Genomic DNA, 24,534 nt, shown 5'->3' with positions numbered 1-24,534 from the left:
AGGGTCGTCTATTCTTTTTCTTCAGACTACAATTAAAAGGTGAACATGAGAATCAAATCCATATTGTTACAAAATCCAAGTTGATACATTGCTTTACTATTTACAAATAAAGAATAAAAAGACATTGTTTAATTTAAAACAGTATTTATTATGAAATTATTAATATACTCATTTTACACTTATTAATAGTGATCAACAGAGTTGCCATATACAATATTTTAACATTTTTTTTACTTAATAAAATACAAAATATATCAAATGATTATATGACAAAAATATAAATCAACATTACTAAGCTGTTTTATTTTGATTGTATGTATCTTGAGCTTGCAAATTTCCTTCGTATTCATGGTGTCATATACATAAAGTTTAATATTATTTCTAGAGAGATACATACATTTGATCTCATAGGTAAAATTAAACTTATTATTGAAGAGGGGCAACACTTATTTGTGTCTTCAAGCTACGGAAAAGGATTGTCGAAATAAATATTGCTAGTTTTATTGATATTTGCAAATGTTATTGGATGGTTACTCTGTTTGTAGTTCAGAGAATTATTCTCTTTTGAAAAACATACATGTGGTATATGGTAAAAAAACAAATCATTTTTTTAAACTGTTTGAATTAGCGCAAATGAACAATAAATGAGGATTTGATTAAGTGAGCTCGGAAGTGTAGTGGAGCCATAACATTTTTGTTCTTATTTCATAAATCTAAGTTGACAAATTAAAGTTATCATTTATTACAAATTTAAACATTAATCTCTTTAATTATTTATTAATCGTACAAAATTAAACACTGTATAAAATAATAAATGGTGATATATTTTTGCGAAAAAAAATATTTTGCCACTCGTTAATATATTAGCTACACAATAGAAACCGTTATTGAAACGTAATAAAAAAAATATTACGAAGAATTAAATTAAAAATTTCATATAATTGAAATAGACTAATGCAATGTGATGCACAGATAATAAATACTATAGTCGGAATGAGTTAAAGCTATTAGAATTAATAAAAATGTCGTTAGCACGAGTTTATTATTTTAAAGCCAACAATGACTCAGTCACAAAAAAAAACGCATAGAAAAACAATTTGTCCTGTTATTCACAGCCGTTTTATGAAAAATTAATATTTTACTGTTAGTAAAAAATAAAAAAAAACATCTATATAATATATAAAAAACATATTGTATGTAACTAACATTAGTGTCTATATACTTATGTAATATATAATTCTACTGGATTTGTATAAGCTAAAGTGTAATTTAAAAAAGATCGATAAACAAAATAAAAAAAGAATACTTAAAGTTATGATATTTAATGGTCAGAGATCACAGAAAATGGAAGTTGCATTGTTCAAAGAAATGTTAATATAATCTCAGTTCTTTTTTTAAGTATTTAAATTACACTAATATACAGCCTATTTTTGCTGTCCGAAGCCAGAATTAAAGTAAGAAGGGGGATTAGATCATGCTTGTTTATCAAAGGTAGCCTGTTACCCTGTTAACGCGTGACGGCGTTTGGACGTAGGTATACTACCGCGTGATAACTAAATGTACCTATTTGTTTTTTATCATATATGATCGTCAAATATCACGTCCTTAAACATTGATAGTAATTCACCGGTCAGCCTGTATATATTTTATCGAACTACAAGATTAATCGTGTACTAGTACTATCAATATTTGTCACCGAATAAGGTCCTGTACACATATGCAAGATGTTAAGCTTCAAGTATTTGACTTAAAGACTTAACAGCCTATTTAGCATTCAATTTATAAATCAGGTCTATAAATTATGCTATACCTCGCAGTTATTACTATAATATCTGAAAAATCATTATTAAAATAAAATATAATATGTATTGTACATAATTGTATTGTAAACGTTTAATTTAAAGTATGGAAGAGGACACACCAGCGCACCGGAAGCGGTCACTATGTACGATTTTCTATAAAGCTAGCACCACATCTCCCGAGGAAGCCATTTTTAAGACATTGAACCTGATTGGACAAATGACGCCTCAATAGTGATCGCGCTGATGTGTGCGATCCTTTAATCTAACATAAGTAGTGTAGAGTTACGTAGCAGAAAGTCTCTCTGGATATATGTGCAACTAGGACCGCAGCGCGGCTGGATAACATTTGAATGAAGGCGCTAATACTCGGTAGAGTAAAACGGATTTAGAGAGAGGTTAGACATCCGCGTTCCAAGGCCCTATCTTTAAATTCTTCTGTTAATCATCTCAAATTTATAAATACCAACACATAAACGCATAAAGATCAATTTCGAATCTCTCTGACTACACTTTATTACATTTCGTCTATTATTTTAAATTTTTCGGGCGAAAACCTACTGGTGGTACTTCTTATCTCTACACTACATAATACAACAATATTCAAAACAATAAAATTCAATTCAACCTCACAGCTGTTGGCACTGATATAAAATCGGTAAATGGAAGATACATTTGTTATTCTCTAGTGATTATATACGACTTATTCAAATATATTGAAATATTAAACTCACTTAGGCCGTTGTACGAGACGCTTGTCTCTTTACTCGATGTTATAAATACGAGACATTGCGGTTATAAGTTGCTTAACTATAATAGAGACGTGGTGTTTGTATTTTAGACATTATTAAACGCCTGGTACATTTATTTGATTGTGTAGCAATTATTGTCACCCGAGAAGTTTAAAAATTAATATTATTAGCGATATTGTGTATGTGGTTTTTTTTTTATCGCATCGGTTTACGAGTCGAAATGTGACATAGGTTAATTTTATATCCCGGAAAATACAGGAAAGCAAAGTCTCGGCAATTACTTTAGTTATGTAATGCATCCTATATGTGTTTTTTTATATAAAATTTTGAAATTGCGAGCATTTTTAAAAACAATCTAATATTGAATCTCTCTTATTATGTCATGGTAGTAATTCACTCGGCACTCACATGTATTATAGAAACGTAGCACGAACCTCCGTAAACAATGTCAACATGAATATAAAATGTTGGACGGAATCTAATACGAGTACATGCAGTTATCAGAAAAAAAAACCTTTTGCATCTCTAAGAAGTTCCAAAGTTGATCATTTGTTCCCTTTTAAACAAATCCGAAAAATGTTAAAGCTGCATAAATAGCGATTTATATTATTTGGCGATATTACTACCCCATTGCGTTATTCATGTTATGTTTTTTGTAAGCGTCATTATTATTTTCGGGTTGTAAACGCGACTGTTGACTTCGACAGTTTTTATTCTGTCAGGCTCACTAATAAATAAAGAAATGATCGCGATTAAAATCCGAAAATAATATGTATCGGAAATGTGTTATATAATTAGATGCTATTTAGTAGAAAAATCATTTTTTTTTAATATCAACCTTTTCAAAAGGGCTCAAATTTGAATACAGATTATATATATGGATGAAACGTTTTTGGCGCGCAAAGATTCCATCTGTCACGTGTAGTTGTAGTACGCGTTTTTTTTTTTTAACTTTGTTTACAAGTACACACTTGGTACCCGAAGCCATTGCGTTGGTCATTTAATTATGTATATAGATATAAACACCATATTATTGACATTAAATATCGTCTCTCTCGTCTTGAGGTGTACAATTTATTAACGATTAGACCATTACCCTAGGTACGCTATACACTCACCTACTTACATTTAAAAACATTTCAATATTTAACATTTTAATTTATATTTCACTCTACTATCTTATATTTACTCCTCGATGATTCCATTTAATAATTTAAGAATAGAATTTCATTATTGAATTTTTATAATCGAGTGAAAAGCGCAGCGTGTTGAGGCTTCTTTATAAAGCTACAGTCGTATTAGTGCGGTATGCGACTGCGTTGGATTTTATTGTAGGTGTGTTGTTGTAATATCGTTTGGTTTATATTAGCTGATTGCAATGTGACTGTAGCGTTACAACGTACAACTTTCGGACCGAATTTTTATTATTAAGGAATAATATCATTTCATAAGTAATTTGGACCCGCATTGGAGCAGCGTGGTGGAATAAGCTCCAAACCTTCTCCTTAAAAAGAAGAGAGGAGGCCTTTAGCCCAGCAGTGGGACATTCACAGGCTGTTACGGTACGGTTACGGATAAGTAATTTAATGACAGCTAAAAGTTATTATTATTGTAATCGTTTTTTTCTCTATTTTTTGCAATCTGTATATTTTGCATTCCACACGTTACGTTGATAATATTCGTTTCGATCTGACTTTATATATTTTACGATAAATTAAAATAAGTAAACTAATATTAAATGCAAAAGCTATTGTACTTTCTACAACTTTTTACATCTTCAGTGGATTTTAATTATAATTTTATCAATTATAATAATATCTTACATTATATAAACACAATTAATATAATATAGGCATATAAATACATCTTAAGGTATAATTAATTGTAAATTAGAATCTCATGTTCATTGAAATACTTAATTATATTAAGCAGCCATAGCGGTAGGAATGCTGTGTTATATCAAATAAATACTCTAAGGTTTTTAACGCGTTGTGCTCGTTTATATCGTTAACATAACTTCATCGATTGCATTGTTACATTGTTAATGCTAATTTGGCAAATATTTTTTTGGGTTAAGAAAGTTCATAGCCCACTCCTACCCGACTGTCCACGAATTGAATTTCTTTTTAATATTGATTAAATTTAATTATTTTAATTTAAAAAAAATAAGACAAAAAGAATGAGGATGATAAGTTGTTTCTTTTGTCATATAATACATTAAAAACGCGCGATTAAAAACGAAACATTCTCACTGGCGGGAAAAATTTAACATGGCGGTATGTTGTCAGTGTTGAAAGTTTTTTTGTCTAAATAATCGGTAGTATGTGTCGTCGTCGGGGAGCGGCATCTGAAGCTAGAACCTCTCTTTAATTTACCATCGGCCACTAACATTGTCTTCGAGAGCTTAAAACCATAAAATAAATGTCGTCATAAAAGAGATTCAAGGACAAACCGACCATTGACAGCCGAGCTACAAAATCATCCCACACTACCGGTACAACCGGGACGTCTCGCTCTCTACCTCAACGACTCGACCGATCGTCGTTCAGCTCGGCGGACATGGATAGTTCGAGGCACGAAGACGGACAGGTTAGCTTTTGTTCATTGTATACTACACGCGAATATCAAAGCAGGCTGGGTGTGTTCGCACGCGAAGGGTCCCCGCGGTCAGCGCTCGTGCCGCGCGTCGTCGCTGGCGTGCGTGAGGTAGCGCGCCTGCACGCGCCGCTCCAGCGCGCGCAGGTCCTGCCACGCCTCCGCCGTCTGCAGCCACGCGTGCGCCGCGCACTTGTCCACCGACAGCCGCTTGCGCTGCTTCACTTGCAGCAGGTTGTTGATGAGGTCGATGGCTGCGGGCGAGACGAGCTGTAGCGACGGGCGCGGGTGTATAAACACGGGGGGGGGGGGGAGGCACACTCACCCTCGGCGGAGATCTCCCTCCAGGGCGTGGGCGGGTACATGAAGGCGGCGTTCTGGATTTGCTCGTTGATGTCCTCGTCCTCGTTGAAGGGGAAGGTCCCGGACAGCGACACGTAGACGATGACGCCGACCGACCACATGTCCAGCGAGCGGTTGTAGCCCTTGTTGCGGAGCACCTCGGGCGCTGCGGCGGGTAGGGCGTTATTAGTGGACGAACTCTCACGCTCACCGTTTAATGAAACCTCTTAACGTTTTGAAAATACTAGGATAATAATTATTGTCATATAATAATAAGTGTAGAGCTTATTTTTAAGCTTAATTCAAGCCAGTTTTGAATCGTGAATTCGTTACTAGACCGATAAGAGTAGTGAGCGATTTAAAAAAAATTGATATTAACATTATAAAGAAAAAATATTAAAAAAAATCGCCTTATTAGAATATTTTATAACTAAGTTTTAATATTAGTAAATGTTTGTCGTATTCGCGTGCGCGCGTCGGGGTACGCACCGAGGTAGGCGGGTGTGCCGACAACGGACCGGCGGAAGGATTTCTCCCCGATGATGCGCGCGAAGCCGAAGTCGCAAAGCTTCACTTGCGGGAACGTCTCGTCCGAGGACAGGAGTACGTTTTCTGGCTTCAAGTCGCAGTGCACGATGTTCTTTTCGTGGAGGTGCTTCAGCGCTACCAGGATCTGGCAGCGTTGTTTAAATACAGTTGACCAATTATTCTAACTAAGCAGTTGAAAAACTTAAATATTAGATAAAATAAACTTTTTTCATTTTTCCTTACGTCTATGTTTGTTCCTTGCATTAATAGCGTGCACATCACAGTTTCCAGCAAAGCCATTTACGAACTAATATTCATCTATTATATTAACAAGCAACCGTCGATACTTTGAACCGCCAATCTATACGTACCTGCGCGACTAGAAACTTCGTGATACGCTCAGTGAGACGCCCCTTCTCGTGAGAGAGGATCATCTCCAACATGTCCCCCTTCAGCTTCTCCATGACCACGAAGATCCGCTCCGGGGTCTCGAACATCCGCTCCAGGTTGACGACGCCCGGGTGCGACAGGTTCTGCAGGATGGCCACCTCGTTCTTCAGCTGCGCCTCCTGCTTGGTCGGGAACCGCAGCTTGTCGATGACCTGGCGACGGCACGGCGGTGAGCGGCGGGCGGCGCGGGGGGCGGGCCGGTGGGGGGGGGCGTACCTTGATGGCGACGGGGCGCGCCGTGGCGCGGTGCAGGCCGCCGTACACGATGCCGAACTGGCCCGAGCCGAGCACCTCGTCGGGGTGGATGCGGTAGAGCTGCGCCATCTCGGCGCCGCGCTCGGGCGCGCCGGGCGGCTCGTGCGGCGGGTGCGGCAGCAGCGCGTGGCGCAGCGCCGTCTCCCACGAGCGCGCCAGGTACGCGCCCACGCCCGAGCCGGGCGGCGGCAGCGGCGCCGCGCCGCCCTGCCACGCGGGGTCCACGCCCACCAGGTAGTCCACGTTGGCCGTGCGCAGCTCGAAGCAGTGCATCACGTCTGCGGGCACGCGGAGTGAGCGGGGCGGACCTCCGGCGGTGCGTCCGGGCGGGGGTGACCGTTCCCCGTCGGGTGCTACGTTTGTGACTCGTTCGCTTTCCTCCGGTCGACCGAGTCCGCAGTGCCGTTCGTCACCCCGCCCGAACTTAATTATAAGCTGCCCCGTGTCCGAGGCGTACCTGATTGAGGAGTCCTCGCCGTGTCGACGGCCAGGATCTCGTTGAGGGGTATCTCCTTGTAGTATTTGGTGCCCTGCTCCGACGTGAACAGCGTTATCGACTGGCTGTCCAGTCGCCAGTAGTGGCGTTTTATCTTCAAAAAATCGATATATGATTATCGTTACCCATTTATTCCAGTAATAATAATTGGCCTTAGAATAACATGACTTAGTGAAGCAGATTAAAAATGGCAACCGTAATGTTACCAAAACGTCATGTCGGTGTAAATCCGGGCTTTAATAGTCTCTCACTGTTTTGTCCTTGTTCGTGAAGTGCACCAGCCAGCCTTCCTTGAGCCACTGTCCGTCTCGCTTCTTGGTGTGCTTGACGGATTGCACGATACGCATCAGCGGAATGTTGGCGCTCGGGGACGACGATGAACTGAAACCGACAGATGATAAATATTATACTATATTATCTCAAATAAGAATAACTAACTTCCGTTTCAGTTATTGAATTGAATCAAGGTTGATCCTAGTTCAACGATATAAATACATGATTCGACTTTTTTACATGTGGCCAAACAATTTTAGGTATATATATTAGGTATATAGGTCATTACATAACGCAGCATCACTAAGATTGTCACGCCTGTCTTGTAGATAAGACTACAGCTTCTGAGTTTTAATCCTCGCTTGGACCGACTTTATTGGATTTTCCTGTCAAGAATTTTTAATAGTAGTCCGAAGTTCTGAAGTTTTCGGAAGCAGTATTTAAGCTTCCATGTCTCAGAATTAATTAAGATCGCGGTTCCGGAAGACCAGTCCAGCGCCTGTACTATTTCCGTTCGTGTCGGTTTGCTTTCCTATCGGATCATGAGTTTGAGGGCATAGAGAGCTCACTTGTTTGAACATATGTTGGTGAACTATGATGTGTCTTGCGCAGTTGGATAGTTTCAACTATGTACAGTTGGGGTCGCAATCGTTCAGAAGAACTTTATCATGCTAGCAAATTATGCGATGCAAATGTATCTGGGATAATAGATAATATCTAAACAGTATAATAACTGATCAGCTCTGGTCATACCTGCTGGGTCTACTGGCAGAATGTTCAGGAATGGTGTCTCGCTGAGGCTCGTCGTCTTCGTCTTGTCGGTTCTCTCCCTGCTTTAAAACACTCGGTTCATCGTTAGGTCATGACAATATAATTGAATAATTAGCAGTCTTAATAAATTGACAGAAATGTCGCACAAATCAATTTATTCATTATAAAAAATTGTAAAACATTGGATAAGAGAACTGTTTTACAAAAAGTAACGATTAATAATTTTATTAATCAGAAGTTATGAGGAACACGAAAATATGAGAGAGAGCATATTCCAATCCACTTCTACTACATTAAGATATATACCCATAAACTGTCGGGAAGGCTTTATATCGACCACCATTCATCGATAACTTTACGCTAACCTAGGTCATCAGGTTCAGCTTGCTCTCACAGTGTGAGCAATATTTGCTGCGTGCGCGCAATACCTCACTGTGATGGTTGTGGTTGTGCCCGTTGGAGTCCTGCTCTCCGTCGTCCGAGTCGTCGTCGTGCGCGGCGCGCGGCTCGCTGATCTCGCTGCTGGTGCTGCAGCTGTCTTGGTTCTCTCCTGTGTAAGTTGCGATGACATAATATAGAAATTCTAGACTCGTCTGGAATCTGTTTATTATTTTACAAATGTACAAATCGTTTTCATAGGACTCATAATAGCTGTAATTTATATTCGCAAATAAATAACGTATTTACCTTGATGATCTCTGATCTCTCCCCCACAGTCTTTGGGCACGAATGGTAGGCACTTGCGATGCGCATTGTAATGACAGTCACCACACTGCAGGCCTTGCTTGAACAACCCTCGCAGCAGCTTCTTACACAGACGGCACACGGTCGGCCGGGTGTAGGTGTGAACTTGGAAGGTATGGGGTATGCCCAGAGAAGACGCCCAGGCGCCTGCAGACCGTTTAGGGCCCGTTCCTCCACCAACCTAATAAACCAATCCTCTTTAGATAGGATGATTTTTGGAACTTTTTTGAAACAAAAATTCTGAATCTAAATAGTCCTTTTTATGCACAAGAAAATTTTGTACTAATTTCAAGCCCTAAATACTAATCAAAGTCGTATGTACGGTTTTATTATTTCGAAATACGAAACTGTCTACACCTATAAACACGAGCATATGAAGTTTCTTTATATTAGTAAATAACAGTGTTGGTGTATTGAAGTGGAATATTATCCGCTAAGAACATTAGTTTAAAAAAAAAATCTTGAGTTTCTTTTACCAGTTCTATTTCGGTGTATTTTGGGGACCATTCACTTTTTTTTTTGGTTTTTGAACATCGATAGAGTAATGTAGCAAATGTAACCCAATAGTATCGTATCATAGTATAGTGTCATTTTTTTCCTATAAAAAGCATTATTTGGCGAGCGCTGCGTATGTATTGCATGTTTATGTACTCATTATTACCTAGAAAAAAGTACGCAGCTTGTCAATGTACCATTGCTGGGATAAGGACTCTTTTTTATATAGAATAGGGAGGCGGACGAGCATATGGGCCACCTGATGGTAAGTGGTCACCAACGCCCATTTGACATTGGCATTGTAAAAAATGTGAACCATCGCTTACATCACCAATGCGCCACCAACCTTGGGAACTAAGATGTTATGTCCCTTGTGCCTGTAATTACACCGGCTCATTCACCCTTCAAACCGGAACACAACAATACCAAGTACTGCTGTTTTGCGGTAGAATATCTGATGAGTGAGTGGTAGCTACCCAGACGAGCTTGCACAAAGCTCTACCACTCATCACATTTATAGATTTGGAATTTATTCCATTGTTCCATCTGACAGATTTTTACAGGACTCATCATGATTTTCCCTTAGCGCCGGGCACTGAGATGGATTATAAATATTTTTATATATCATAGATAATATACGCATACAATCGTCCGTGTTCCCACTGGATGATGGGTAACATGGGGTTTGGAAATAAAACTCAAATATTTAAAAAAAAACATAGTTTATTACAAATATAAGCGTTACATCTCCAATGCTACCCACCACCCATTTGTAGCGTTTGTTACAAAACTAACCTAAAATACCTTCTATAATAAGTGATTGTATATAAATCTGATACATTTTCAACGATTGAGAGTTCATCTCAGCCGTGTGTGTGTAAGACAAACAGTTATAGATTTTTAATCTGTAGTATATTTCATGTATTTTATTTTGTAATATTTTAAAGAAAAAATAATTTCTATTTTGTCATAAACGTAAATACCGTATTTTTATTATATAGATATTATATAAGTAATAAGGTTGTATTACAAAATATTTTTTTTATTTTTAGAAGAATAATTTTAAGAAATTATAATTTATAAAATAGAAAGATTATTAAATTCGGTCCAGATGGCGCGGCGTCAGTTTCTCTACGCGTACTGTGTATAAAATGTAAATAATAAAAACTGACAGCAGATTTTGGTAATTTCATAGACAAGATAACGTTATGACGTCACAAACATGTCAGCCAATCGTGACGCGTTTTATAAAAAAATAATTAATTTGTCGCTAACGAATTGTATTCTATAAAAGTTTTTCCGTACAAACCATAGTTAAAGTAGCTTACATCATTGTACCGTCTGATCTCAACACGTCGCCTCGATGTATTCTTCAACGATTGATATATTTTAAATTGATATAATACTATAAAGTAAATAATTTTTTCTTAAAAAATGTAGAAATGCTTAAAAAATATAAATGTATTAAGTAATATTTATTGGACGGATTACAATTTTTGTAATTATTAGTAATACTTCGTATATGTTAGTAAATAATAAGGAATGTAAATGTATAAAAGTTCTACAAAATATAAAGTAAAACTTTTTCGTTTGTAATATATTCTAGATTCTTAAGAGATTCTTTATATTTATGCATCGTTATTTTTCTATTATTTAATAATAAATTTTATGTGTATGTCATTTTAAGTAATATTAACTCTTTTGTCATTGTACATGATTTTTACAATTTAAGGTTGTAAGTAAGATCGTTAAAATATCGATAACCACGGTGCTATGTCGCCTGGCAGGTTAAAGGTAATTCGAGAGTCCTCGAGATTCAAAGATTATTCAATTATCATGTCAGTCACTGCTTTAATACTGAACCGTGAAAAAAGAGCATTAGTAGTTTCGAGCGAGGGCAGCTTAAGAATCGGTTCGCGGGTCGGACGGTCAGGGCGCGGAGCCGTTCCCGGTGACGAGGTGCGCGAGCCTCCTTACCAGCGAGTCGTCGTGGCTGGCGTGGCTGGCGGCCGACGAGCGCGACGGGCTGCGCGGCGCGGCGGACTGGCGCCGGCTGCCGGGCGGCGCCGCGCTGCTGGCCGGCGACTCGCAGTTCGACGGCACCTTCACCGCGCAGCGCTTGTGGTAGTTCAGCCCGCAACCTGGAAAAAAAATGAGCTCATCCAATTCTTTCAGGGGAGATTAAGCACATTGATCGACTGATGTTAAATATGATCTCTCACAGAGGATGACTTCATTATAAATATTACATAACTCGCTTGACCAACTGAGATGTCGAAGTCTCTGTTGTGTGATACACGATCTGTACTGCAGACCATAGACTGTGCACGGAGCTTCATCTGGAGACGGCGTTACCTTCGCACTTGAGTCCCTGTCGCACGAGGCCGAAGAGCATCTCTCCGCAGAAGTCGCAGAAAGTGGGCGCCTTGTAGGAGTGCACCGCCAGCGCGTGCGGTCGCGGCGCCGGCGCGCTGTCGGCTCCGTCGCAGAGAAGTGCTGGCAGCAGAATAGAGCGATCAGAGTGTTAGATGTGTAACGACTTATTAATAACGAAAATTTATTTTCGGTAATGTACCGAAACTAAAGTTAAGAGTTATTGCAGAACATAAAATATAATTTTCTTTCTAATGTCTTCTTGATTCGCTTGTCGTGTTCCATATTTGTGATAAGCATAGTGTTCTTTATCTTCAATCACATCCTGAGGTACACTGCCTCGTTGGTCTAGTGGCTATATGTACGGCTGCAGACCCGCAGGAATAAAATCAATAAAAAGTTATTGAGTTTTTCCGTCGAAAATTCTCCGTAGCAGCCCGGAGTCTGTACACTCCCGTGCCTCGGAAAGCCAGTGAAGTATTCAGTGTGAATAAGTCAGTGAATTATTATAAGATGTATTTCAAGGTCCGTTTAGTCTTTATTTTATCAAAAACGGTTGAGTCTAACAAAATTTAATAGTAGAGTCTAATAAAATTAAAAACGTATATATTTTTGTTGTTATATTATGTGTTGCGGTCCTGAGACCATAGATGGCGGTGTGCTCAAAATGTCAATTTCTGAATCGCGGTGTCCAGATTTTCATAAGTAGTTACCTTCTGTAATACATATTACCACTCGCGTTTCGTTCAAACTTCAAATTTAAGGTATCGTCGTCCCGCCTGTTTATTTTGAGTTTTTTCTTTAATTTACAATTTTTAACTATTAGTTGTAGGGCTTAATAAAGTTTGCAATATTTGTTTAGTTTTATCCTTATTTATAGTTTGATAAGAGTGGAAGGGTTCTAAGTTTTTTCTATTAGTTGCTGCTGTGTGCGTTGTGAATATTTGTTACTTTTTCACGCTTTATCACAGCTAAAATATGACACAAATGACACATTGTCTTTTTTATCCCATTTAATTGGTTTTTTTGATTTTGAGGCGGGAGAAGCCGCGGGTGGTTCGCTAGTTTATAATCAATACTCTTTTAGTAATGACATTCATTCCCTCGTCCATTTCACCTTTAAATTTCAACACTCACGATTAGCGGTAAGGACGATCTCGACGAGGGTCTCGTCAGTGACATCTGTGGCAGAATTGATGATCTGCAGCACGTTGGGCGAACAGTAGTCATGGCGGAACAGCAAGATGCGGTCCGACAACCGATTGAGACCATTGTCCGGTATCTGTTGAGAAAAAGGCGGATACGTTTCAAAGATCACGTTCAAATTCAGGATGTACGATTAGATTTAGTTTGACGAGCTGGATAATATTTTAACATAAGTATATTTAGAAATACTATTTGTTATTTAATAAAGTATCACTTAATAATTGAATATTAATTTAACTTTGGTTGAGACTGCATGTTTTGATGTTTCAAGATGATACTAAAACTGATTGTCAAATTAAGAATTGTTATCATTGGAAGCCTACCGGGTTCTAAGATGTTATTACTTGTACTGGATCACTCACACTTTCACATCATTCATCACAGCATTATGAAATTTAGGTTGGCAGTTGAATTACTCGATGAGTGGGTACCGCCTACGCAGACCCATCCCATCTTTTCAGGATTTACCTTTTCTTGGACGAATTTGACGGCCAGTTCCTTAAGATGCGCGAGGGTTAGTATGTTGACAGGGGCCGAAACCGCGTCACGCAGGACACCCATCTGGAACAGGAACGTCACCTCGTCCTCCATCGTTTATGTCTAGCCTGTAGCTACCACCTGGAAACAAAATAAACCTCTTTTAAACCCAATTTTGTTTAATATAATAAGTACTTTAACATTTGCTTATTGAATTTCACGTATTGGCATTTTCATTCAATGTGTCTGGTGCGTTTTTTTTTATATGTACGGAATTAAAACAGCGCCGTCTAGTGACAATAATCAGAATTCCATACAAATCGCAGTTAACGTCAATGCTATCGACTAAATAAAAAAACTCACACAAGGCATTCAAAATTGCTTAAACTGTTGACAACAAATAAACTTTGTAATTTGGTTTTATTTTGTAATTTTTTGATGTCCATAATTATAATAAACTCCCAGAACATAGTATTGTAGAAGTTAGTTATATATACATACATAATTTTACTTGTCTTAATTATATAATTAACCTCAACAATTACATAAAAAGTGTAAACAGTGTAATGAACCGTAATAAATAAGACTTTATTTAGCTTAATGGCTATTGTGATAATTAATACACGATCGGACGTTATAACATTTCATCCCAAGCTTTGTTTACAAAAAATCACGATGCATAATGATCATGTATTGTGCGAGTGTTGATTGATTCGACAAATTAAAAAAATAGTGTTAATTAATACGAACCAGTCGACCCGGATTTAGAGTGAGCTTTTCCTTATATAATCGACTTGCGAATATAAATGTATATTTATAAAAGGTGAATCGAATTAATCTATACTCAGGTTAAACGGCCATTGCGATTCTTTAGCGTAGATAACAATATCACATATAGCATACATATATTCATATGCGAGAACATATAACATTATGTTAATTTAAAGTGGAATTAAGTCTAATAAAGATGTACATTTGTTATAAAAGTATGTTATTTATTTATTTTCTTGTCTCAAAACAAATTAATTGTACTAAGGGAGACGCCACTTAGGTGTTTTCTGTGAGTTAACCTTTGCGCTTACATATTCGCGACAAATGTTTAAAAACTAGTTATTTTATACAGACTCGCAGACCTTGAGGTAGCAGTCTGGGGTTAGGAAGTGTGAGTTAGCGAGTGCAAGTGTGTTTGCGCACACTTCAGCTTAATTTTTTTGTTCCGAGCAGATAAGTATGTTCACTATTATTAAATTCATTTATAATTATTATTTTAGTCTTGATACAATTATTGAACTGGAAACTACTAAGTGTTTGGCAAAGTAGAAGTAATAATAGGCGTTTTGATGTTGAAAGCTGATGGTCCCCTTGAATTAAAACAAGTCGTGTACAGACAAGTCGTTTGTGTTGACAATAGTGGGTATTACAAAAAGTTTTTTTTTTTATATAATTACTCAAATTAATTCTTAAAATGTGTTAGTTGAGTTATAATATTTTATATACTTGTCTATTTATATATGTCACTCATACCGGTATTCTATACTGTACAGCCTAAGGGAACTTTACAGTATATAACGAAGTAGATATGGTTGAGATCGCTGGCTCTCCTTGTGACCCTTTCATTGACTTTATTGTGTTTAACAGTAATTAAATTATAAAGAATTTGTCATCAGATAATTACCATCCTTTATATGTGACAGGAGATCTTGCACAAAACAAAAAAAATATGTTGACGATTTGAATAGCGCCATAAATAACAGCTCCTTGAAATGTATCTTCTGACATTACTATAGACTATGGTATTACATGTATTTTAAACTCTTTTGAAAATAATATCAGCCACGATAGAATCTAAACTTACTGGTGGTAGGGTTTTGTGCAAGCTCGTCTGGGTAGGTACCACCCACTCATCAGATATTCTACCGCAAAACAGCATTACTTGTTATTGTTGTGTTTCGGTTTGAAGGGTGAGTGAGCCAATGTAATTAAAAACAAAAATATAATGTAATTAAAAACATAAACAAGGGACATAAAATCTTAGTTACCAAAGTTGATGGCGCATTGGCTATGTAAGCGATGGTTGACATTTCTTACAATGCCAATGTCTAGAAGATCACTCTTTAATTAATGATCGTCAATACGGGTTTCGACCAAAACGGTCCACAGGTGATCTTCTAGCGTACGTAACGCACCTCTGGGGTGAAGCTATCGACAAGCATGGAGAATCGTTGGTTGTCAGCCTCGATATCTCCAAGGCTTTCGACAGGGTCTGGCACAGAAGTCTTCTCTCCAAGCTGCCGGCATATGGTCTGCCTGCTCAGCTATGCACCTGGATTGCCAGCTTCCTACACAAGCGTAGCCTTCGTGTTTTAGTAGATGGTTGCGCTTCACAATTCTATGTAGTGAATGCTGGGGTCCCCCAGGGATCTGTGCTATCTCCCACACTCTTTCTTTTGCATATCAATGATATGCTCTCTCTTGGGAACATACATTGCTATGCAGACGATAGTACAGTGCATGGTGGATACCACGGACGCGCAGTGGCTGGGCGAGCGGAAATTGAGGAGAGGCGGAAGGATCTTGTCATTGAACTCGATAGGACGTTAGAGCTCATCGCCAAATGGGGCTCTGATAATCTTGTTGAGTTTAATGCCAAGAAAACACAGGTATGCGCTCTCACGGCGAAAAAGTCAACATTTTCCCCTCTTCCCTCCCTCTGTGGTACTCCGCTGGTGATACAAAGCAAAATCGCCATGCTGGGGATTGACGTTCGCTGCGACCTTAGTCCAAGGGATTACATCGAGGCTGTTATAAAAACAGCTTCACGGAAACTCGGAGTTCTGAACAAGATGCGGCGCTTTTTCACGCCACAACAACTGTGCCTGCTGTACAAAACACAGGTACGGTCTTGCGTGGAATATTGCTCGCACCTTTGGGATGGCTCCGCTAAGTACCTACTTGAGGCCTTGGACCGGTTGCAGCGACGTGCCGAACGCATTATTGGCGACGTAAAGGTCACAAACACCCTTGAACCTTTACAATTGCGTCGTGAGATAGCAGCACTGAGCGCTTTCTATCGACTGTATCACGGCGAGTGCTCTGAGGAATTATTCTCTCTAATTCCTGCTTCCCCCTTCCTTCTTAAGTCCACGCGAGCTGGTTCTCGATGTCACCGCCTAACTGTGACATCAATTCCATCGCGAACAAAGAAATTTGGCAACTCCTTTCTTTGTCGCACTTCCAAAAAATGGAATTCCTTACCAGCTCACGTGTTCCCCTCCTCTTACAACCCGGGTTCCTTCAAACGAGGCGTGAAGAGGCATCTTGCGGGCCGGCAAGGCGAAGGCGGCTAGTGCAGAACGTTTTTCCCGTCTGTACTGGCCGTCGTCGCGTTTGGACTCTACTACCACTTACCATCAGGTGGAGTACAGTCATTTGCCCTCCCGGCGAATATAAAAAAAAAAAAAAAGGTCTAAGGGCGTTGGTGACCACTTACCATCAGGTGGCCCATAGGTTCGTCCGCCTTCCTATTCTATAAAAAAAACCCCTAAGTTCTTCTTTTCCCTTAAGTTTTTCCTTTTCGAACTGGTGGAAAGTTTCTTATTTGACAATCAATAAGTATTTGATTTGATTTGATGTACCCTATACCGTCTCTACGTCCCGTTGCTCTAGAATCATGAAATTGAGCAAGAAGAAGCATTCATATAGCACAAGTAAATGAAAAAATCAGATAAATGTATATATGTAGTCACATCACGAAAATATTTATTTGTCCTTACAAACTTATTTGCGGTTCGTAAACTGACCGCGACTTATGCCGATATATGGGGACAACAGTTTTTGAATTTAATATCTTCTGTTTTCGATAAAATTACACACCTACAATTTTTTACAGAACCCTTGGTGAGCGAGATTCGACATTTGACTGGTTATTCTAAATCCTTAAATTCTTCAACTAAGTGTATCGAATGCCAACGATGCGAAGATGGACGATGAATTAAATTCGCTAATATGAGAATATTTACGCCCTTTGTTCGCTGTTACGTATAACATTACGACAAGTCACATGTTAGTAGTTTAAGGGCAATTGTACTGGGGCACGAGACGATCCCAGTCACTGCAGTTCCAAAACAACATGGCGGTCACAGGGATTATCGTTTTATGCAATAAAATTAATCACAATATTGACGTGAACCTTCCGATAAGCGAGGTATTTTGAGAACAGGTCTTGGCCAACAGTTACATATTATATATTTATAAATAAACTTGACTTCATTCAAAAAACAAAATAATCCTATAATTAAGGCATAACATTATGAAATATCGAGATGTTTTTTATCATTTTTTAATCTAATTTATCTCATTTAAATATTCATCAATTGTTAGATTGAGAGTAGAAGTGAAATAATGGTCAGTAATTCAAAATTACTAAAACTGAAGTTAAAAAGATCACAGATATTATTGTGTATATAAATAATAATGTAGGATTGAACCGGAATTCCATTATGTCACGCACATGAACTATGAAAAAGTTCAACGAATTACTTTTATTCAATTTGTATATACAGACATTTAAAAAAATAGATTAAAAAAAAAACGAATTACCATATCTGGTAGTATTACAACCCGAATTAACTTATTTTGCTCTTTACAACACGTTCTGTAGATAATAAATGGCGAGCACACATCTCTTCATTTATATACAGCCGAGCAGGTCTTAACCCAGCAGTGGGACATTTACATACTTTTAAATATATGATATAGTAACATTAAATAAGAATAAATAAAAAAAAAACGGAACCTTCTGAAAAAAGATATGTTACTAAAAGATTCTTCTGGAACCTAATTAACGAGTTCCCAGATCTTGTCCGGAATGGCCCATCCATATATATATGTATCCATATATATGGGCTATATATTGTTGCAAGAGGTTTTCATCTGAAAATGGTTCTTCACGCATGTTTAAAAATATATATTTATCGTATTAATTAACACGCATGAATCATGAATAAATATTTTTTCAAATTAACTTAAAACATGAGTTAGTCTGAGATTTAGTTGGTAATATCTGGATTAGCTGAATCAGAGCTCGATTCTTGGACCAACACGCAACACAACACCATGGAAGATTAACTCGTCGCGACGTTGTAATCAGACCTTGTGGGTCTTCGTCTGAGCATCCATGTTATTCGTTACTTTGATGCTAATCGATTAGTGGCTCGGACGAGTTTTACGATGTTTCGCTTTGCAGTACGGTGTCTTGTAACAGCACTTTGCGACATTTTTGATTTAATGGAGTGTATCTTTTATTAATATGGAATAATTACAACGATAATATGAATAAGATTTTTTTTGACTCGCTGTGCAAGACACATTATAGCGCACTCTCTGACCCTCATTCTCATAATGCAATGGGATAGAAAACTGACACGACCGGAGAGGGTCAAGCGGAGGACCCATAGCTTAAATAGCTTTACAATTGTTTACAACATTGCCGAGTGCTACTAAGATATTTTCCACCACCAAACAGCAATACTTAGTATTATTGTGTTCCAGTTTGAAGGGTGAGTGAGCCAGTGTAATTACAGGCACAAGGGATATAACATTCTATGGGCGTGTGTGTGTAGAATATCTGATAAGGGGGTGGTACCTACCCAGTCGAGTTTGCACAAAGCCGTACCACCGGTAACTACCACCATGTAACAAATCGGTGATAACAGTATCAATCATTTGGTTCAAATCATAACACCTTCTAACTTTTTATCGTTGCTGTTTGTATCGTTGTTGTTGCTGTTGCTGCTGAAACATATTTTTGCAAACTTTCTAGTGACGTGTTGTCCGTGCGTTTGATGTATCTTGTATTTAATTTGTTTTATTGTTATTTTAATGTGCTTTCATATTTATTACCAATCAGCATCACAATCTACATTTCAGGATTAAAAACATAACCAAGAAAGAGGGAGAGAGCAATATAACTATTGGTTTGAAAAAGTATAATTAATAAGCACGTGTACAAAATCGTCGGCCAAAAAACAATGTCCATAGTTAGTACATGTAGTACTCAGTACAGTCTGTATTATATATATATATATATATGTTTGTTAGCATCGTATATGTTGGTTACCATCGCGAGTGACGTCAACGAAGGCATTGACCCTCAACCCAATTGTATTGTCGGAGGCGTACACGTGCCAGCCGATGACTTGATTTTTTTTAGTTTCTTCTTTATGCTTTCGATACACACGAGCTTCTGCCTAGATGAATGAATTCGGTAAGTGTAACAGGAGTAAAAAAATAAAAGAGCGTGAGAGCAACACACGACCGAGTTCTACGTAAAGAAAGATGAAATAAAAAATAATATGTGAAAAGATACGAATTATTATTATCATTTTTTTTTTATAGAATAGGAAGGTGGACGAGCATATGGGCCACCTGATGGTAAGTGGTCACCAAACGCCCTTAGACATTGGCATTGTAAGAAATGTCAACCATCGCTTATAGGAACTAAGATTTTATGTCCCTTGTGCCTGTAATTACACTGGCTCACTCACCCTTCAAACCGGAACACAACAATATCAAGTATTGCTGTTTTGCGGTAGAATATCCGATGAGTGGGTGGTACCTACCCAGACGAGCTTGCACAAAGCCCTACCACCAGTACAGTATTAATCTATACATGAAGTAACAGCCTGTTTACGTCCTAGCCTGGTCCTAAAGTCCTAAGGCCACTTTTTGGCAGAATTTCAATGAAATTAGACACGTACGATGTTTTCCTTCACCGCCGAGCAAGAGATGAATTATCTATACGTAATAAATATAAAAAATCTAAATATTGCAAAAAATATACGGATTTTCGCACGGTTGCGACAAACCGTGTCGTTGTTGAACATCGGAATCAAAATGAAACATGTATGTTTCAGTTTCAGTTTCAGTGGAAGGCAGACTGGTTGGTGGGCCACATGATGGTAAGTGATCACCACCGCCCATAGACATTATTTCCCTTGTGTCTGTAGCTACACTCACTAACCCTTTAAACCGGAAGACAAAAATGGCAAGTATCGCTGCTTGTGGTAGAATATATGATGAGTGGGTTTTGATTTTTTTTGTGTGTTTTGTTTTGTTTGGACACGATAAGTGGTATTGCGATCTGTTTTCAGGCCTTTTTAAAAAATATATATAAAATAAATACAATGCTTATTTCATCGTCTATCAGCATCGTACTAAGGCAGCTAGTCTACATATGTATATTAAAAATAAATATTTAATTGTTTGACCCGTTTGTGAATACTATTCATCCGGTTTAGATGAAACTTTGTTAAGTTGATTAAGACTCTTATTCGATTAATAGGATCTTCCTAGACGCGCGATAGATGGCGCGCCAGTCTAACAATTGTTTTACAAAATGATAAATTATTGAAAGTAATCATTGCAACGCATACGGATAATAGAGAAAGAGAATACTAATGAATTACTGTTCGTTGTATATTTGGTCCGCTATAGTTTAAAAGATTTATCTAGAATTGACATAACTTGACGTTAAAATCTAACTAATAATTGTATGCTACTTTTATTTAGGCTGTATCCATCTTTTTTTTTCTCTTTGTAAATACCTAAATTATAATAATATATAACAATTTAATATATGTTAATTAGCTATATGTGGATGTCTGATGCGAGGGTGACATCATGTGTTTGTTTACCTTCCGTGCTAATTGGCTTGAAACGGGCGTTAAACATCCGCAGCAGACTTTAGATGTAAGGTCGGATGATAAGATAAATGGAATTTAAATATCCTAATATAGCAATTAATCATGTGTAGATGAAATCATTTGATTTTTAAAGTTGCACGCAAGAGTAAATATATCGTATATAGGTTGTAATATAGGTTGGATTTGAGTGCAACGTTTTTATATATAATAATAATGTCCTCCAGATCGATTTCGGCCACGGTGGCCAATCCCAAGAGAGAATAGCCAACTGCAACATATTATAGTGCACATGGGATGGATTGAATTTAAACCCAGGACCTCGGGGTCTGTGGCCTTATATCTAGCCACTAGACCAACGAAGCAGTCAGTATTATTATTTTTTTATATATAGCGATCATAAATTAAACGTTTTTGACGCCAAATTTACGTTCTTAGGGTATTTATATTCTTGGAGTTGAACGACCTTAAGCTAAAGTAACTCATTAATTTGTCGTGCAACCTTTCCTTATTCTCTCAGACTCAGCTCATTTATTCGAAAGGCGTAACGCCCAACACTGGGAATGTGTACGGATGATTGTATTGTGATTTTCACCTTTTAATTGTGTTAATTATTACATGGGGATGTTCGTTAGAAACTTATGTAGTTGCTTATTGAAGAAAGTACCTATAAACTGAGAACCACGTGTCATGAACCGTGATAACCCGTATCTATATAGGAAGTGGTACGGGTGATTGGCTCACGAGCGATAGGTATGAATCAGACTAACCAGACAGCTATAATGTTTCTTGATATAATTGCAAAATGTTTATTACAAGTTTGCATCCGTAGCTTCACCCGCGTGAGAGAAGGAGAGGCGTTAGTTGAGCTTGCAGCAGAAAAGCACATGGAGTCTCCATGTGCTTTTCTGTACCGCTGATAACGTGTATGAAATAATAATTTGGAAGCTGTTCAAATGCTAGAATATATACACTAGAGAAGGGACTTTTCCCTTGCGATGAAAAGTTAGTCGAACTTAAATTAGAAATAATTTATAAGTATTTTTGTTTTGAAAAATTAATAATTATTATATATCTACATATAAAATTGCCACAAATAATCTCTCTCTTTTCCATAGCATAAAACGTTGGTGTGAATCATTTAAAATCGGAATATAATGCATGAACTATATCGATACTTAATATTATATATGCGAAAGGATGTACATATATGTCTGTAATGTTCACGAAACTAAACGTCCCATATGATTAAATTTCTGATTTTTTTTCTGAATTTGTTATTGAAATGAACCTGGTCATAGTGATTATAGATATAAGGAGATAGGTTTTTTTTTAATTGTGTTCATTTATTTGTTCGCTTAGAACAAGTAAATGAACAAAACCAATAAATTTTGACCAATTTCGGTCACATCGTCTTTTCTCAATGTAAATTACAACTCGTTATTCGAGCTCGGCGGTGAAGGACTACCTCATGAGGAAATATGCATTTGTATCGTATTAAATTCTGCGGCATACGCATCTACCACATAGTAGCAGACCAGACCAGACACGAGCAGGCTTTCTCAAGACTTTGCTCAGCAGTGAAAAATTTATTGGCTGTCACTTTAAATTTTATCAAAAAAATAAATAAAAATCAATATCAAAACATGTTTTAAATCTAACATTATAATACATAGATAACAACTATGTATTATATATATAATACATACATATAATATATAGTTTAAATCTAAACCCTGTATCATAAGATACATGTATATTAAATGAGCAATTCTTGTATATATCAAAATCTCTTTTTTCTCTGAGAAGTATCAGATTTATAAAACTATCATTCGAATAAGGTATGCAAAACATCGAGTTCGTTGAGTGGATGAAACACTTTATTACCAAAACTATTTAACCATCCGATCCGAGCCGAGATGTATAAAATACAGGGGTTTTCGAGCATGTGGTAAAGAATTACAATACAAAAACAAAATATAGGTTATTCAGGTAAGCTTTACAGGGACATTTGTATTGTCATGTTACAAGGTTGGCTCGCCCGGTATCTATCATCAAGATCGCTAACAAATAATGATACACATCGCAAATCTCGGTACCGAGGACCACTAAATAGAATTCAGTTTATTAACTCGTCATATAAATGATACTATTGCGAGATCTCGTTACAGGTTCCTGTTCTCGTTAGGGAAATTATTTGCTGCGAGTGTTAATTTACTCAACTATAGCTCATTATACTGAATGACAATTTCAATGTTACTATAATTAAGCTGTGTATACATAACGCGCGGCAGCCGCTTGAGCTAATGTTCGACCTGAGTAGACCGCGGCTGCCACACACGGCAAGCGATCCAGCTAAACAGCCAGCGGCGTATAGTCTGACCAAAGTCATATAATTGTATTAATAGACGCCACGTTTCGATGTCCATTGACATATTGCCCCGCGAGTCAATTTACAAAATCGACAACCGTCCCATAATAGCGCGCACGGTCACTTGAAGCTCCTTTGATGCGGTCTCAAAATCTGACAAGGAGCGGTTCGCCCCGGCACGTTTGAGCTGTAGCGCCTCGCGACCCCGCCTCTATAGCGCGCGGCCGCCGCACGAGCCAATGTTCGAGGGTTTGCCGCGCGCAATATATATGCAGCTTTAGGATAATATCTATCGGCCTCATTGGTCTCGTGGCTATCGTAAGGTTGCAAATCCATGGAACTGGCTTTACATTCTCTTTGTTATTGGGTTAACTGCCAAAAATTTTTTTTTATGTTGCCATTGTTGGAAACAATCCGTGCCTGCGTTTCGAACCCTTTCCGGTTGCCTGATTACCGTAGAATAGTCACCTGTGTTTCCGTTCCTACTTGTGCACTATACGATCTCTTCAAAATCACATACATATATATATATATATATATATACATATATATATATATATATATATATGTTTGTGATTTTGAATATATATATACATATATATATATATATATATATGTATATATATATATATATATATATATACATATATATATATATATATATGTATATATATTTGCTGGTGGTAGAGCTTTGTGCAAGCTCATCTGGGTAGGTACCACCCACTCATCAGATATTCTACCGCAAAACAGGAGTACTTGGTATTGTTATATTCCGGATTGAAGGGTGAGTGAGCCAGCGTAATTACAGGCACAAGGGACATAACATATTAGTTCCCAAGGTTGGTGGCGCTTTGGTGATGTAAGCGATGGTTAACATTTCATACAATACCAATGTCTATGGGCGTTG

At 37.7% G+C, this 24,534-nt stretch overlaps 1 protein-coding gene across 4 annotated transcripts in view; it reads right to left on the bottom strand.

The window, feature by feature from the left end:
• Window positions 1-4,412: 4,412 nt before the first annotated feature.
• LOC126775821 (serine/threonine-protein kinase D1) overlaps window positions 4,413-24,534 on the bottom strand; it is a 74,450-nt gene continuing 54,328 nt past the window's right edge. For 2 of the 4 annotated variants that reach the window (XM_050497928.1, XM_050497929.1), the window contains exons 2-15: window positions 13,548-13,697; window positions 13,011-13,155; window positions 11,856-11,996; window positions 11,478-11,641; window positions 8,949-9,186; window positions 8,690-8,811; window positions 8,244-8,323; window positions 7,469-7,598; window positions 7,179-7,311; window positions 6,683-6,999; window positions 6,388-6,618; window positions 5,978-6,161; window positions 5,472-5,654; window positions 4,413-5,400 (exon numbers count right to left, since the gene is read on the bottom strand). In XM_050497928.1, coding sequence (XP_050353885.1) covers window positions 5,219-5,400; window positions 5,472-5,654; window positions 5,978-6,161; window positions 6,388-6,618; window positions 6,683-6,999; window positions 7,179-7,311; window positions 7,469-7,598; window positions 8,244-8,323; window positions 8,690-8,811; window positions 8,949-9,186; window positions 11,478-11,641; window positions 11,856-11,996; window positions 13,011-13,155; window positions 13,548-13,670 — 2,373 coding nt within the window. In that variant the 5' untranslated portion in view covers window positions 13,671-13,697 and the 3' untranslated portion in view covers window positions 4,413-5,218. Of the gene's footprint in view, window positions 5,401-5,471; window positions 5,655-5,977; window positions 6,162-6,387; window positions 6,619-6,682; window positions 7,000-7,178; window positions 7,312-7,468; window positions 7,599-8,243; window positions 8,324-8,689; window positions 8,812-8,948; window positions 9,187-11,477; window positions 11,642-11,855; window positions 11,997-13,010; window positions 13,156-13,547; window positions 13,698-14,306; window positions 14,443-24,534 lie in introns of those variants that run through there. The other 2 variants (XM_050497930.1, XM_050497931.1) reach the window with 2 other exon arrangements.

The sequence above is a fragment of the Nymphalis io genome, chromosome 19 (genome assembly GCF_905147045.1).
Source record: "Nymphalis io chromosome 19, ilAglIoxx1.1, whole genome shotgun sequence".
Taxonomy (NCBI): Eukaryota; Metazoa; Arthropoda; class Insecta; order Lepidoptera; family Nymphalidae; genus Nymphalis; species Nymphalis io.
Note: the sequence above shows the minus strand (reverse complement) of the source record. Positions and strands in the feature narration are given on the sequence as shown.